General features: G+C 57.5%; 1 protein-coding gene across 2 annotated transcripts in view; it reads right to left on the bottom strand.

Annotated features, from left to right (window-relative positions):
* The window catches only part of KIF21B (kinesin family member 21B), a 44,175-nt gene that overhangs the window by 15,925 nt on the left and 13,772 nt on the right, over positions 1-14,478 (bottom strand). For both annotated transcript variants that reach the window (XM_056361420.1, XM_056361419.1), the window contains exons 2-20: positions 12,407-12,629; positions 11,870-12,052; positions 8,666-8,815; positions 8,294-8,428; positions 7,753-7,920; positions 7,111-7,226; positions 6,305-6,500; positions 5,727-5,916; positions 5,552-5,615; positions 4,849-5,073; positions 4,460-4,541; positions 4,016-4,133; positions 3,520-3,711; positions 2,632-2,831; positions 2,358-2,465; positions 1,871-1,939; positions 1,237-1,466; positions 671-818; positions 387-581 (exon numbers count right to left, since the gene is read on the bottom strand). In XM_056361420.1, the coding sequence (XP_056217395.1) occupies positions 387-581; positions 671-818; positions 1,237-1,466; positions 1,871-1,939; positions 2,358-2,465; positions 2,632-2,831; positions 3,520-3,711; positions 4,016-4,133; positions 4,460-4,541; positions 4,849-5,073; positions 5,552-5,615; positions 5,727-5,916; positions 6,305-6,500; positions 7,111-7,226; positions 7,753-7,920; positions 8,294-8,428; positions 8,666-8,815; positions 11,870-12,052; positions 12,407-12,629 (2,992 nt within the window). The remainder of the gene's footprint in view (positions 1-386; positions 582-670; positions 819-1,236; positions 1,467-1,870; positions 1,940-2,357; positions 2,466-2,631; positions 2,832-3,519; positions 3,712-4,015; positions 4,134-4,459; positions 4,542-4,848; positions 5,074-5,551; positions 5,616-5,726; positions 5,917-6,304; positions 6,501-7,110; positions 7,227-7,752; positions 7,921-8,293; positions 8,429-8,665; positions 8,816-11,869; positions 12,053-12,406; positions 12,630-14,478) is intronic.

Genomic DNA, 14,478 nt, shown 5'->3' with positions numbered 1-14,478 from the left:
AAAACCAGACATTAAAACCTACAGGGTTTCTGCTGTAAAAAAAGCCAGTGCTCCCCAGGGCACTTCCAGCACATGAAGCTCCCACGGGGACAAGTGACGACCAACCCCATGGGCAGGACAGGGGCTGCAGCTTCCCTATAATCCCAGGGCAGTGAGGCATAGGACACTAGCAGCCTGTCCATGGACGTGCAAGGACCTGACAGCACTCTCCTCCACAATTAACCACCTAATGAGAAGTGATTGTGTGGGTGCAGCCCCACCAAGCATGTGACATGACTCAGAGGAGGACTCTGGGATGCCCAGCCTGGCTGTGCCCAAGGACACCCTCACCTCCCAGGGATTCTTCTTCTCTCTCCCTGCCAGCTGGGCCCAGTCCAGCTGCCCACCTTGGTCTCCTCGATCTGCATGATGGTGGCCTGGCAGTCGGAAATGCTGTCGTTGATGTAGTCAATGTTAGCCCCCAGCACCTCGATCTCCTCGTTCAGCTCCTGCAGCCCCTTCTGCTCCTTGGGGCTCTCTGCCTGCAGTTTTGCCCTCTTGCCCAGCAATGCTTCCTGCAGCAGCGCCAGCTCTTCGCGTTTCTGGGGGAGAAGATACGGGGATTGGCACTCCCTGTCCCTCCACCCCACACACATCACCCAACCCTCTCTGTCCCCAATGCTGTGGTCACCTTGATGAGACGCTCCATGTCAGCCTCCAGGTTGACGATGGTCATCCTCTGCATGACAATGTCGAAGATGCGCCGTTCCAGTGATTGCCACTTGAGGCGGGCAGCTTTGCTGAAGGTCTGGCTTGTCCCCTTCTTGGGGAACTTCTTCCTACAGCCAGAGGGGAAAAGAGGAACATGGGCAACTAGCTGGACCATGCCTGGCAGACTGTGTTTGTCCCAAAAGGATGCCTGGCCTCTGGCTGGCCAGGAGTGGAGGAGGCATCTGCATTGTTTCTTGATTGCCCAACTTCTCCATCACCCCTTAGCAAAGAGAGGGACAACAGATGCATCCAGCAGTGTTTGTGCTGCGGCCTTTAACACTTGCGGAAGGCCAGCACCGGGCTCAAGCCCACGTGACAGTCAGTCACACACTGCTAGCACAGCCTATCAGCTTGTCACTGGGTCAGTGGTTTAATGTGGGTCAAATGCACAGTAAGAAGCTGGCCTCCACCTCCGCCACCAGCCAAAAGGCAGACATGTAAGTCCTGGGATGACTCATCACCCATCCACACAGCCCCCGCTCTGACCTGGCAGGCCGAGCCCCATTCATGGAGGACGAGGGGTCTCCCAAGAAGTTGTTGATTTTCCTGTTCCACTGGCGCACGATGCTGGAGACTGAGCGAGCGCCAGACTCTGGCTCAGAGGAGGTAGTGCTGGCCGAGACCTCCGCACCCGAGTCCAGCATGGCTGGCTTCTGGCTTGTCCTGCCTGCGACCCGGTCTGACATGGGCTTGGCAAGACGGCGAAGCGCTGAGACCTGCCCAGAGGAGGGGTAAAGGAGAGGTGAAGAAGAGGGTGTCAGACAGGCATCCCTGGCCCAAACCTGTTGCTGTCACCTCCAAGTCCAGAATGGGACCAAGCTCTGGAGACCTCAAGCCCCAGGTCCATTTGTGCCTCATGGGTTTCCCCCTTCTCCCTCATAGCCCACCACCTGCTGCCAGGCTCAACTGCCCCAGGAGATGGGCAATTCCTCTGCTGCCTGCAACTGTCGCCCACTTGGTTACTGAGCCATAAAAATCCTCACAGTTTTGGAAAACTTGCTCCCAGAGCTGGTACTGTCTGGAGGACAGGGTCTGAGCAAAGCACTGGGGCCAGGACCCCCATGGGGGCTATGTGGAGGCAACGCCCGCCCCCCCCCCCCCGCCCCCCGCCACACCTCACCTCCTGGGTTTTCCTCCGCAGCACTATTTCCTGCTGCCGCTTCTGAGACTCCAGAGCCCGGATCTGAAACTGCACGAGAGGGAGAGACCCCTGGGGTCGTGCCCAGACAGCCCACTGATGGCCACAGTCCCAGGGCTCCCACCGCCAAACTTTGGCATGAACAGTCTCACTCTTGATTTTAATAGCAAGCAGATTTCCAGCCTCGAGGCTGGCCCTGATGGCACATTGCCCCCCAAGCACGGTGGGGAGCTCACAGCATCCCCCACAACCACACTGGGAGCTATGGGAAACCTCTCGGAGTGATTCAGCCGGGTGTGGTCTGCTGGGGTTGCACAGCCCCTGGCAAGGCCACAGGTGCAGCAGGGCTCTGAGTTTCACCAACTGATATTTATGGGCACCCCAGAGTGCCAAAGCAGGACAAACTTCCAGCCCAGTTCCCCCCCCACACAGGGATGCCCAGCAGCACATGGGTGCGCTGGCCTCCCACCTCCTGCCGGCGCTGCTCCTTCTTGAGCTGCGCTATCTCCCGATTCCTCTTCGTCTCTGCCAGCCGCCTCCGCTGCTGCTCCTCCCGCATCTGCTTCATCAGTGCAACCTGGAAAGGGAAGGTACTGTGTGTCAATGCAGACACCCAACTGTCCCAGGGCACCACCCACCAGACAGATGTCCTGCACTTGCCACCAGCAGTGGAAAACATCACTTTGAGCAGGGAGCCAGACTTGACCAGGGGATGCCCTCCCTGCCTTAGCATGTCCAGGTACCTTTGCCTTCTTCATCTCGGCCACCTCTGCCTGCAGCTTCCTCAGCTCCCGCTCATAGCGGGACTGGTTCTTGAGCAGGCGAGCATGCTCCTTTTGGGCTGCTTGGAGCTTCTGCAGGTCCCGGTTCATCTCCTTCAGCCGCTTCTCATAGTCTGCTTTGATCTTGTTGGCTTTTTCCTCCGTGTAACACTCCATGGTGCCTGGGAGAGCAAGGAGGCGCCTGGTGATGGTCATGCCTGCTGCCCACCCCCCCTTCCCTGGGCTCCTCTGGTACCTACACACCTTGCCTGGAGGCACTGGGCATTGCTCCCTCCCCATCCCACCAGGCCCCACCCTCAGCCCTCTGCTCTGGCCCTATCACAGCCTGGGTCCCTGTCTGGAGGCATCCACTGAAGAGATGGGTTAGGGCTCAGTGCAGGGTGGAGACAGTGGGTTACAGCAGTCGCTGGGCTAAGAAGCTGCAGATCTAGACCTACAGCCATGTGCACGGGTGATCCTGCCCTGCTGTGTAGGGATCAGCTACACTGCTAGGTCTTTGGGGTCTTCATGTGCCCCTCAGCACCTCAGTTTCCCCAAGTGTTCCCACACCACATGAAGTTGTGTTCAAGGCTGGAAAAAGCTTTGCCTTCTTTTGTCATTCTTTCCAGCCACCTCTCCAGCACAGCAGGACTGGGAGCAATTCAGCTGACTAGTCCCACTTCTATGGCAAGACAAGCAGGGTCCCGGGGGTCCCAGAAGCTCACACAGAGGCAAGGGGATGGCAAAACTCAACCAGAGCCAGCGTTACATGCAGAAGGTAGATGCTTTGGCTCCGAGTCAGCTGGGCAGGTCTGGGGACTGGGACCTGATGCTGCAGGGGTAAGATCCCACAGGGAAGGTGATTCTCACTGAGGTTCTGCAGCACACGGTCCCGCTCCAGCTGTGTGTCCCGAATCTTGTTCTGCAGCAGGATCAGCTTCTCCTCATACTGGTGCTTGAGGGTCTGCAGGCGTCGCTGGCTGTTCTCCAGCTCATCAATCAGCTTCTGCTTGATCTCTATCTCACAAGTCAGATCTGCCAGGTCGGCCTGAAAATTCACGGCTGGAGGCCAGTAGGGGACAGTCAGGCTGGGGAGGGATGCAGGAGCATTGCTCCCACAGCCCCACAACACAAATTGTGGGCAGAGGGAGCCAATGGGAATCCATGTCGCTGGGGAGGAACAGCACCCCAAAGAGCATTGGAGACTCCCTGCAGCAACCCTGGTGCTTTTCCAAGCCCTCCCCAGAGGAGATGTGGCCAGGGTGTCCCAGCAGACGCACCCTTCCCAGAACCAGAGCTCAGTGCCCAGAGACACCAGCAAATGCACCCCCATACCCTGGGCTGCACGTGTGGCTCTGCGCTTTACCCTTCTCCTCTGCATCCGAATCTGAGTCCACCAGGCTCTCTTCACTGCCCGAGTCCTCATCTTCATCCTCATGTCCATCTTCTTCCTCACAGCCACTCTCGTCCTGTTCCTCCTCCTCCTAAGAGATAAGTGCCTAACCTCAGCTTGCAGCATGGCCTTTCTGCAGCTCTTCTTCACTCCTCCAAACCTGAGCTCACCCTACAGCAACGGGCTGCAGCCCCCACAATAGATGCGCAGTGGCTGCAGCACCATTTCTGGACTCCCAGCGTACACTGGGGAGCACCCAGCTTCTCCCTACTCCAGCTTGGACTTCTTGGCTCCACGACCCCTCCAGCCTGCTTGCAGGGCCAGGCTGGGCTTGGGCTCTTTCTCACATGGGGTGATGACAGTGCTCCACACCCAACCCTCCCCCGCCTCCCCAGTATGAGGATGAAGCCTGCTCACCTCTTCCACCTCATTCTCATCCGTCTCCTCCCCGTTGTCCTGCTGCAGTTTCTGACGCTTCTTAAATGCTTCCTTCTCCGGGCTGGGGGAGAGCAGAGGGGTGCTGGTGAGTCCCAGTGTGGGGGAGCCTGGGGACAGGTCCTGCTGGGGCCCCCCTCACCTCCTACTTTTGGACCCTTTGAGGAAAACAGCCTCCAGGTTCGTACGGTGGGTGAAAAGGAGACCAAGGACAAGGCAGTGCTGGGAGAGGAACCCACGTGTCTGGGCTCTCTCTCGGTGCTCCGGTTTTAGCACGGATGGGGGAAGCAGAATAGCTGACCCCACAAGGACAGACAGGGACTGACACACAAGCCTCCCCCTTCCCAACATTGCACAGCAGCTGCCTTCACCTTTTCCTCTGTTGCCTTCTCTCTTTCTTTTTCAGGCGCTCCAGGTCCTGCTTGGCCCGCTGGAGGACATCAGAGGCCTCTGTCTCCACCGGAGCAGTGGGGCTGCACAGGCCAGCCAAGCCAGATGCTGGGGATGAGCCCATGGAGTATGGGGGCCGGGCAGAGACACGCGAGAGGCTGCGACGCAGAGACTCATTCATGGACTCACTCTCCAGGAGCTTTGTCCTAGGGAGTGGAGAGAGGATGCGGTCAAAGAGGGGACATCCCACTGTCCCCGAAGGAGGGGATATTGTCTGGTGTGAGCCAGAGACAGTCACCACAAAGCCATTCCCATTCATGTTGGGTTAGAAAGCCAGGATTCTGCAAGACAGGATCCCAGGATCACACAACAGACTGGGACAGACCACACTTTGTGGGGCCAGCAGTCCCTGGGAGACACCAGGCACTCCTGCCAGGATCTTCCCCTCCACCAGTGGCCACATGAAGGATGACAATAGTCAAAGTACTGCCCAGCACCAAGGCTGGGACTCCTACTACCCCAGTGTAGCAGCAGTGTAGTCAGCGGCTACTCCATCAGGGCTTGCCACTCACCCCAGTGATGCTGGAGGCACACAGCTGTGAGCCACACCTGGGCTCAGATCCTACCACAGCACCTGCTGGCCTGGGAACCCAGGTGACTCACCAGACCCCATGCCCAGCTCACCTCAGCTCTTCAATCTCCCGGATATAGTTCTGGATGAGGGTACCAATGGCTTCATTACCGTCACCTGGAGCACAGGCACAGGTGAATCAAGGCAAGACATGGGCTGTACCTCAACACCCATCCCAGCTACGCTGGCTGGGCTGACCCACCATGCCACACACTATCCCAGCCTCACCTGCCTTGGCCAGCATCAGATTGGCCTCCTGGCTCATAAGGTGGGTGACCCTGCTATTGATAGCATCGATGGCCTCCTGCATGGCCTTCACTCGCATGCGCAGGGTGCTGTTCTCCTTCTGCAGCATGGCATTCTCACGGAAAAGGTCACTGTAGCCCTCTGAGCCATCCTCCTGGATGACCCGCTTGCCCTGTGGGGACAGGAGGGGAGTCCTGGGCAAGTTGGGACATGGGGGTCCACCACTGCATTCCTGAGGGCAGCCCCAGCCACTATAGTAGGGGCAGAGACAAATCTAAGGACCAGGAAGGCCTGAGCTAAACAGGCAGACGGTGAGAGATGCTTCAAGGCTTCTCCCTGCCTTAGCATCCCCAAGAGACTCACCCGAGGTCCTGCCTGTGGCAGGGCAGGAGCTGAGCCCGTCTCTTAAGCCTCCTGACCTCTCCTAGCAATTACTCCTATCAATAGGGGCACAGCATGATAGGCAGGAGGGTCTTTCCTGCTAAAACCACCTCAGTTCAAACACGGCTTTCTGCTCCTGCTGCCATCCTACCTCTCTGCAGGTTTGCTCGACCACTCACCGCCTTGTACTCCATCAGTTCCATCTGCAGGCGGGCGATCTCGGCCCGCAAGGCACTGATCTGCTGACTTGTCTTGTCCTGGTTCACCACCACTTTGTTCTTGATGTTGCGAGCCCGGTTGGCATACTTGAGTGTGTTCAGGGTTTCCATGAAGTCCCGGTCAGATGGGCTCACGCAGGCAATCATGATGGTTTCGCTTGGGGAGGGGAAGGTCAGAGATAAAGGACAGTTTCTTTGACCCTGTGCCAACCCAACATCTGGAGACCTGGGACCCAGCACTAGCTACTGTCCCCAGACACCCATCCTAGGCCCTTCTATATTTTATAACCAAGGTATAAACTGGGTTCAGTCCCTCCCAGAGCCAGAACACTGGTAAGACCTCATGAGCAACATCACACAGCACCGAGCAACCTCCACCAGCCAGCCCAAACATATCAGGATTGCTGGGGAAGAACAGGCTCTTTGGAGAAGTACCCTCAAAGCAGGCAGGGAATGCAATCAATCCCATGCTGGGCAACACCACCTGCCAAGTCCAAGATCTGCAAGGGCTCTGGAGTGTTTTGCACCAGCTAACTCTGCCAAAGCTGGCTAATTGTGCCTGGGACTCATGAGGACCCAAGGTCTTTACATTTGCAAAGTCATGCACTGCCTGCCAGGAGGCATCCCCCTCCCCACCTGGCAACCCACAAAGCATCCGAGTCCTGAAATAGCTCCTACATGGCTCCACAGACCCTTGGCCCTACTTGTTGGGGGACAGCCCCTGCAGACCGCTCCCAGGGCTCAGCCTTGGCCTGCGACACCCTTACCTGTTGCCCCCAAGGGAATCCTGCAGCAGGCGTGTGAGCTTGGAGTCACGGTAGGGCACGTGCATAACTTTCTTGCTCTGGTCTCCAAGGGCACTAATGACGTTCCCCAAGGCCAGCTATCAACACAAAGGAAAGCCCCCCCCCCGCCCCCAATTCAGCGCCTGCTGAGAATACGGTTGTCACGTAGCGAGCACATGAGGTGTGGGGCATGCGCTGCGGCACAGGTTTGGAGTGCAAGAGGTGGCGGCGTGGGGCTTCCTTTGCCACTCTCAGCATTCACCCCCCCTCCCCACCTCCCTGGGTTGTGTCTCTCTCCCACATGCACTAAGGAGCAGCATCAAGCCCTGGAGTTTTGTTTAAGTTCAAGTTAGAAGACCTCGACCTTTTGGGGACTTGCACACTTGTGCCCAGCTGTACCCCTCCCCACAGTCCTGCCCTCAGCAGCAGAGCTCTGCCCTCACCACTGGCATTTTGGTTTGTGCATATTCCTGCCTACAGGGCCAAGCAGCATAAACCCCAGCAGAGACAGAAGCAACCCCAACAGCCCCAAACAGCTCCAAGTAGGACACAAAGGTGTTGCAGGCTCCCTCAGGCAGGCCCTGCCTGTCCCCTCCGTTCGCACACCAGTGCCCAGGACTGTACCAGCCCACAGTTGATGGAGATGCCTTCCTTTGCTCTCTCGCCGGTAGCACCCGTTCGCTTCAGCCTCTCTGAGCCAGCCAGGTCTACGAAGTGAAACTTGGCTGTGAGGGTCTCGTACTCGGTGGTGGGCTGGGCTCCATCCAGGAGGCTGGTCACCTCCCCGTTCACCTGCAGCCAGGCACACATGATGAGGGTCACCACCACAGACTCAGAGCAGGCATGAGCTCCCTTGGCCACACTCAGATGTCAGCAAAAACCTGAGCATTCACTCTCCGCATCCAGCACATCAAGGATGGGGGAAAGGATCCCAACAGCAGCTTGCTCCGAGCTGCCCCTTGGGCCAGACCACCCCTGCCACAGATGGGGCTGCTCCAGGGCAGACCTCAGCTCCCTTTAAATACTAACACTGGCTATGACTGGAAAGAAAGACAAAACTCTTTGAAAGACTTCAAACCCTCTCCCCATTCCAAAGGGATGCATACACATTGCCTGGATATCAGATCCAGGAAGAGCCCAGCCACGAGACAGAAGCACATCTCACCAGCTCCGGGCGGGTGCACACTCTCATCTGGCACAGGTGAATGGTGAAGATGGCATGGGATCGGGAGCTCTGCACGTTCATCTGGGTGCTGGCGGTGGTGCGGGAAAGAGCCCCCTGTTTTAGGCACTGGATCAGCTACAATGACATGGGGCGGGGAAGAACAAAACCTTGAAGCACCCTTCCAGGGAGTCAGGACAGCACCCTGCCACAGCCCAGCAGGCATACTGACCTCTCCCTGCATCACCCCAGGGCTGCTCTCTCCCATCCTGAGTGAGATTCCCCCATCACCTGGCTGTCCCCACACACCACATCCCCGGCTGGTGGGCACCCAGCTACCATCTCTTCTCCATCCCTGCCCCATCCTGCACCCACCTCGTTCTGAGAGCTGATGAGGCGTGATGTGACCCCCGTGGTGTAGATACTCCCGCTGGCATCCTCATGAATTTTGATGTTGGATTTGCGGTGGCGTGTGTCGGCATCACGGGCACTGTCAAACAGGTCCAGGATCTCCTCATTGTAGAGCTGAGTGGGGCAGAAGTGTGTGTGGGGTGAGCAGTAGTAAGCAGGAGGCTGCTGGACTCCACCACAGTGGGACATACAGGAGCTAACCTCTGCCATCCTGCTGCTGCAGTCCCGAGAGCCAGGAGGACAAACTGCACAGCTGGGGGTGCATGTGTGTTCACACATATGTGCACATGTGTGTGCTTAGGCAAAGCTGACCATGAGAGCTGGCATGCATGCAAATGTAGGAGAGGGCACACAAGCACATGCATGCAGATAGGAGACGATGCAGTGGCAAGCTCTGACCTGCCTGCATGGGTACCCAGCTAGGTCAGGGTGCCCAGAAGGAATGGTGTGTGTGTGCACGCATGTGCACAGGCATGTATATATGTGCTTGTCCATCTGGTGAAGTTTTGAGCTGCAGTCTGGGTGGTTCCAGCTGCCTTACCCTGTCCTGTTCCTGGCCCACACAAGCAGCTGTGTGGAAACCAGGACACAGTCAGAGCCCTGTCCCCAGAGCCTGAGTGGACGCTCGGGAGCTATGCATCCCTCAGCCTTCCCTGCTCACCCAGGAAGCCCTTGGCCACAGGAGCCAGTGGAGTTCCTCTACCACCACAGCTCCCCAAGGTCACCTCTGCCAGGGAAAGGGGACAAGAGGGACCAGGGAGCGCTGGACAAGCAGTGAAACCCCTGAGGACTCAGAGCTAACAGAGGATGCCCCATCGATATCTTGACCCTACAGCACCCTCTCTCATCCTGGGGTGGAAAGACATCCCTGCCCATCTGTCCCCTCGCCACCACCACTCAGTGCCACACACCACCCTTTTACACCCGCATCCCAGTGCAGAGAGCAGGGTCACCCAAGGACCATAGGCTCCTGGCCAGCAGAGTGGATCGGGCTAATCCGTCCCTGGCTGCCCCAGGTGCAAATGGGCTCCCCACAGGTTTAAACCCCATTCTGACAGTCTGCTCCCTGGAGGAGAGTCACAGGACTGGGATCAGCAGTGCCAAATCCTGGTAACAAGGGTCTGAGGCAGCCACGTGCCCATGCTGGCACAGGAGAGCCCTTGCTGCCACAACCGGCCTCGCTGCCCGCCCCCCCCCCCCCCCCCCCCCCGCCTTCCCCCACCTTGCCTGGATGAGGGTGGCTGTAGGACAGGTCTTGGCACAGCAGCACAAGAGCTCCTGGTTTGACGGCCATGCCTGCAGGGTGGACTAGTGGGCAAAGCCCTTGACAGGCTCTGATGGCCCTGATCACCCCCTGATCACCGGGCCATCAGGCAATGGATTTTTACTCTCTCATGTAACAGGGCCCTTGGAAAGCCTTCAAGCCCCCACAGCTGGCAGATGCCCCTGACACCCTGGGGTTGCCAGCGTCCCAGTGGGCACAGCTGGCCTGGGGAGTGCGACTGTGAGCAGCTCTGAAACACAGCAGAGGAAGCCTTGTTCCCATTCTCCACTGCAGCCACCGGACAAACTTCTCTGAAGCTATTCTGAAAGCCAAAACCACCAGGGGTCAGAGGTGGTGAAGAGACAGAAATGCTACAGGAAACCCCTACAGCAGCTGGTGTGACCCCATGCAGGGCCACTGCTCCATCACACCCACTTGTCCCTGAGGTTGTGCTGGACCTCTTGGTCTGCAGAGATGCTTCCTAGGATGGTCTAGATGGCAGCACAGGCATCTCCTCTCCAGTGTTCATCCTTCTGTCCCAACCCCAGGTAACAGGTCACCCAGCTCCTTGGGGTCATTTTGGGTCATCCCAAACTGAGTGGAAGAAACTGAGGTAACAGAAACTATAGTTGGGCAGCAGAGGATCTCCTAGAGGGCAGATACAGGGGACCTGAGAGGAAAGGGAAAGTGTGTCACATAGGGTGAGGGGGAGTCACACTGGGCTGAAGGCCAGTATCCAATCCTATAGACCAGGGAAAGTAGGACTATGCCCTGGCCCCAACAGGCTTAGGGGGGACTCTCCAGCAGGGAGAAAGCCGGACAAAGTTCAGCCCCCAGAAAGACTTCAGAACAGGCAGGAAATTGTCCCCATTTCCATCCCAGACCGGACCCCCACGAGGACAAGGATGTGTGGGAAGGCAGCCAGGAGCTCAGACAGGTCCGAGTGGTGGGGAGGGAAGGATGTGGCCAGTCACAACAGCACCATGGGAGATAACAAGGGCTCTGCAGATGGAAAGCTGATTGAGAAGGATTTCTCTGGCAAGGAGGTCAGCCCTCCAGGCTAGGAGGTGACTTTGGGCACTGCTTCCCTTCTCTAGGCCTTCAACATCTAGAGGAACCCAGATGTGATGGCCACCAAAGCCACATGGAGGCAAGATCACAGCACAGGGGCCTCTCTGCCTGTCTCCTCTGCCAGATTGAGATACCAACCATATGAAGTTTGTTTAGGGGCTCAGCTTTGCTCAACACCACCCTATGTTTTCTCACCAGGGTCTTAAACCAGTTCCCATCTTGAACTTTGCGCTTTCACCCCAGGACCAACCCCCAGGGAAGCTGCTGCAGACTCACAAGGTCCATAGCTTTCTGGGACAAACTTCTCCAGGGAAAGAAGCAGTTAATAGAAGAGACTTTTGAACCGGAGAGGCCAAAGCAGAGGCGGGAGAGGATGCAATGAAGCATTCCCATGGTCAAAGATACAGCAAAGGACATGGGAAATAGCACAGCCCTTCCTCAGATCCCTGCTTTTTCCTTTCCTTGTTTCACTGGGAATGCTGGTCCAGACCCAGGGAAGTAGGTATGCCACTATCCCCAACCTGAAACAGGAGTAAGCAAGCCCAGATCCCCCTGAATCTCCAGGGGACCAAGGCATAAGCCCCTTCCCCATGGCAGGGGCTCCCTGGATCCAAAAATGTGCCACCCCAGTTTGTGGCCATCATGAGCTCAACAACATTCAGATGCTTTGAGTCTCCTCTGCCCTGGCACACATCCCCAGCCACACAGCAGCTCTGGGGTCCAGGTCAGCCAGCAAGCAGCCAGGACATGGAGGAATCAATTTGCCCAGGAAGTGGGAGCTAAGCAAAGGACAGGACAGGGCCACAGTGTCACCCAGACCTGCTGTCACCCACCTCCAGGAACTGGGCGCTGACTTTGAACTCAGGTGCTGCCACGCCCTGACTCTGCGCCGCCCGCTTGCGCTCCTCAATGCCACTGAAGAGGTGGCCGATGGCCCGTGGGATGATGCCCTGCTCTTCCTCAGAGATGTTCATGTCGAAGCCAGTGCCCATGGTGTAAGTCTTCCCCGCGCCAGTCTGCAAAGAGTCAGGGACAGGGGGAGCTGGCTGGGCCCTCCCAGGTTCAGCTCTGCCTGATGTGCCCCACAGCTCCCCACCATCACCCCAGGTCCCCAAATGCCTCTGCTGATCCCCTCTGATCCCCACCACCACACCAGCTCCCATGCTCCGACCCCAACCATGCCCACCTCTCCTCCCACCCAAGGCCGCCCCCTGTCCCAGCTCTCATCCAGCCCAGGGACAACTCTCTGTCCCCTCTACACTACGGAGCTTATATACTCCACTGCCTTCCCTAACCTCTGCAGGTGCCACCTCAGCACCCCCAGCACCCAGGGCTGCAAGAGCACCCAATGCCCATGCCAGAGCATGTACCTGGCCGTACGCCAGCACAGTGGCATTGTAGCCCTCGAAGCAGCCTTCGATGAGCTTGCCCACACACGTCGTGTAGATCTGCTCCTGCCATGTGTCCAGGTCAAAGACAAAGTCATAGGTGAACGCCTTGTCCTTCCCCAGCAGCACTTGGGGCTCGCCGGGTGTCACTGAGGTACAGATGTGACATCCTTCTATTTTCTCTTTGGCCAGTTGAGGACGGATCCTGCATGAAGAGAAGCAGGCTGAGGGCAGCCTTGGGGCTCATCCTGGTCCTGGGGGACACGAGCCTGGCCCATGCTGGAACCATGGCTGCTCCAGGCAGGGGACTGGCAGCACCTCTGCCTTCAGTGTAGAGCAAACAGCGCAGGGGATGCTTCAACTCCTGCACTCAGTGACAATCTTGATCCGTTCATGTCTGAGAAAAGATGGTGCATCCCAGCAATGCCACCAGCCAACTCTGCAGCCAAAGTGACAGACAGGGCTGGGTGCCACAGCACAGACAGATCTGGTAACGACATGCAGCATGCACTTAAATCTGCCTTTGCACCAACAGCTGAGTACTGTCCAGCACAGTCCATATGGGGCCCACCAACCTCCATGCCTGTGCTGGCTCATTCCCCACAATGCCCCCAGCCAGGCAGCAAGCTCTGGGCAGCGAGACATGATCAATGCACTGAAGCAGCCCTGACATGGGTGGCCAGGGTACGGGCAGGCAGCTGGAATGCACTGCAGCCAGTTGTGTTCGCTTGAGAGGCAGCAAGATCAAGCTGCAGTTACAAAGGCTTAAAATACAAAATGCAAAAATACAACGAGACAGTCTCAGCACCAAAACCACCATCTAAATCAAACCACCACCCAACCCGATGGCTGTCCCCAGCTGTGGACTCCGCAGATGGGAAGGGAACAGCCGAAGCTGTTCTGGGCTCCTGGCTCTGGTGCTTTGCATATGACTGACCCACCACACCCCACCCACCACACTCAACCCCTCCCCGAGAAAACAGGGTACAGGTTGATCGGACCCACAACAGTGTAGCTCTGCTTAAGCACAGGCACTAGTGCCTGTTAGGGCTGCAGCAGCTCCGGCTTTTGGTGGATGGGCCAGCTAGGGGAAGCTGGCTGGCCCTGAGGGAGTCATGGAGAAATAGGGAGTGCAGAGCCAAACGTCATGGCAAACAGCTCTCATTAGAGCTAATGACTGCACATCTCCCCTCCCTGGATGCTTCATAAACACAGCTATTAATTCCTCCAAAGACGCATTGCTGGCAAGGCAGTGCAGCAACCGCAGCAGACGCTTTGCGGATTGGGGCTCTGCGTGAGCCACCGCTCCTTGCCAGCCTGGCCAGCGGCAAGCAAAGACCAAGAGGGGCAAAACTCGCTGTGCTTGGGGGGCCAGGGTGTCCAAAGTGGGGCAGGAGGCAGCTTAAGCACCCCGCTCACCCTGCTGGGAGCCCGTGCAGCAGACACGTGGGAACAGCTATGTGCGTCCATGGGTATATTTAGCGCAGCAGCCACAACAGAAAGCAGCTTCTGATGTGCTCAGCCCTAGACTCACTCCTGTTGCCTTCCCAGGGTCCCACCCTCCTCCAGGAAAATTAAACCCCGCTTTAATTACTCTTTAACCAACATGATGCGCTTCCTCCTGCTCCCCACCCCAGACATGCTGTGATAGTGCCCCCGGGGAATGGGCAGAGAAACAAACTGGAACAACAGTATTTTCAGAATATTTTTTTTCCGAATAAGAAAAATGAGAACAGGGGTTTTAGCTTTTTCCTTCCTACCCCTCTTCCCCCACCCCCCCCACCCCCCCAGTGATTAAATATGTGCACGTGGGTTTGGAAGAGAGAAGCAGCAGCACATTTGTTGGAGGAGTGTGCACACGTTAATCTTCCATAGGGCATTTGGGGACCCACCTTGAGCCAGGCCATGCCGGCCTGTTCCAGCTGTCCACACACCAACACGGATGTCTCCCCCAACTCCAGCTCCCCAAATCTCGCTGCCCAGCCAGCTCTGACCACTCAAGAGCTCTCACAGATGGGGGCTGGAGGGGACCCCGGTGCCAGTCCTCAGCGTGC

Source organism: Falco biarmicus, chromosome 16, assembly GCF_023638135.1.
Source record: "Falco biarmicus isolate bFalBia1 chromosome 16, bFalBia1.pri, whole genome shotgun sequence".
NCBI lineage: Eukaryota > Metazoa > Chordata > Aves > Falconiformes > Falconidae > Falco > Falco biarmicus.
This window is presented reverse-complemented; position numbering and strand designations above follow the sequence as displayed.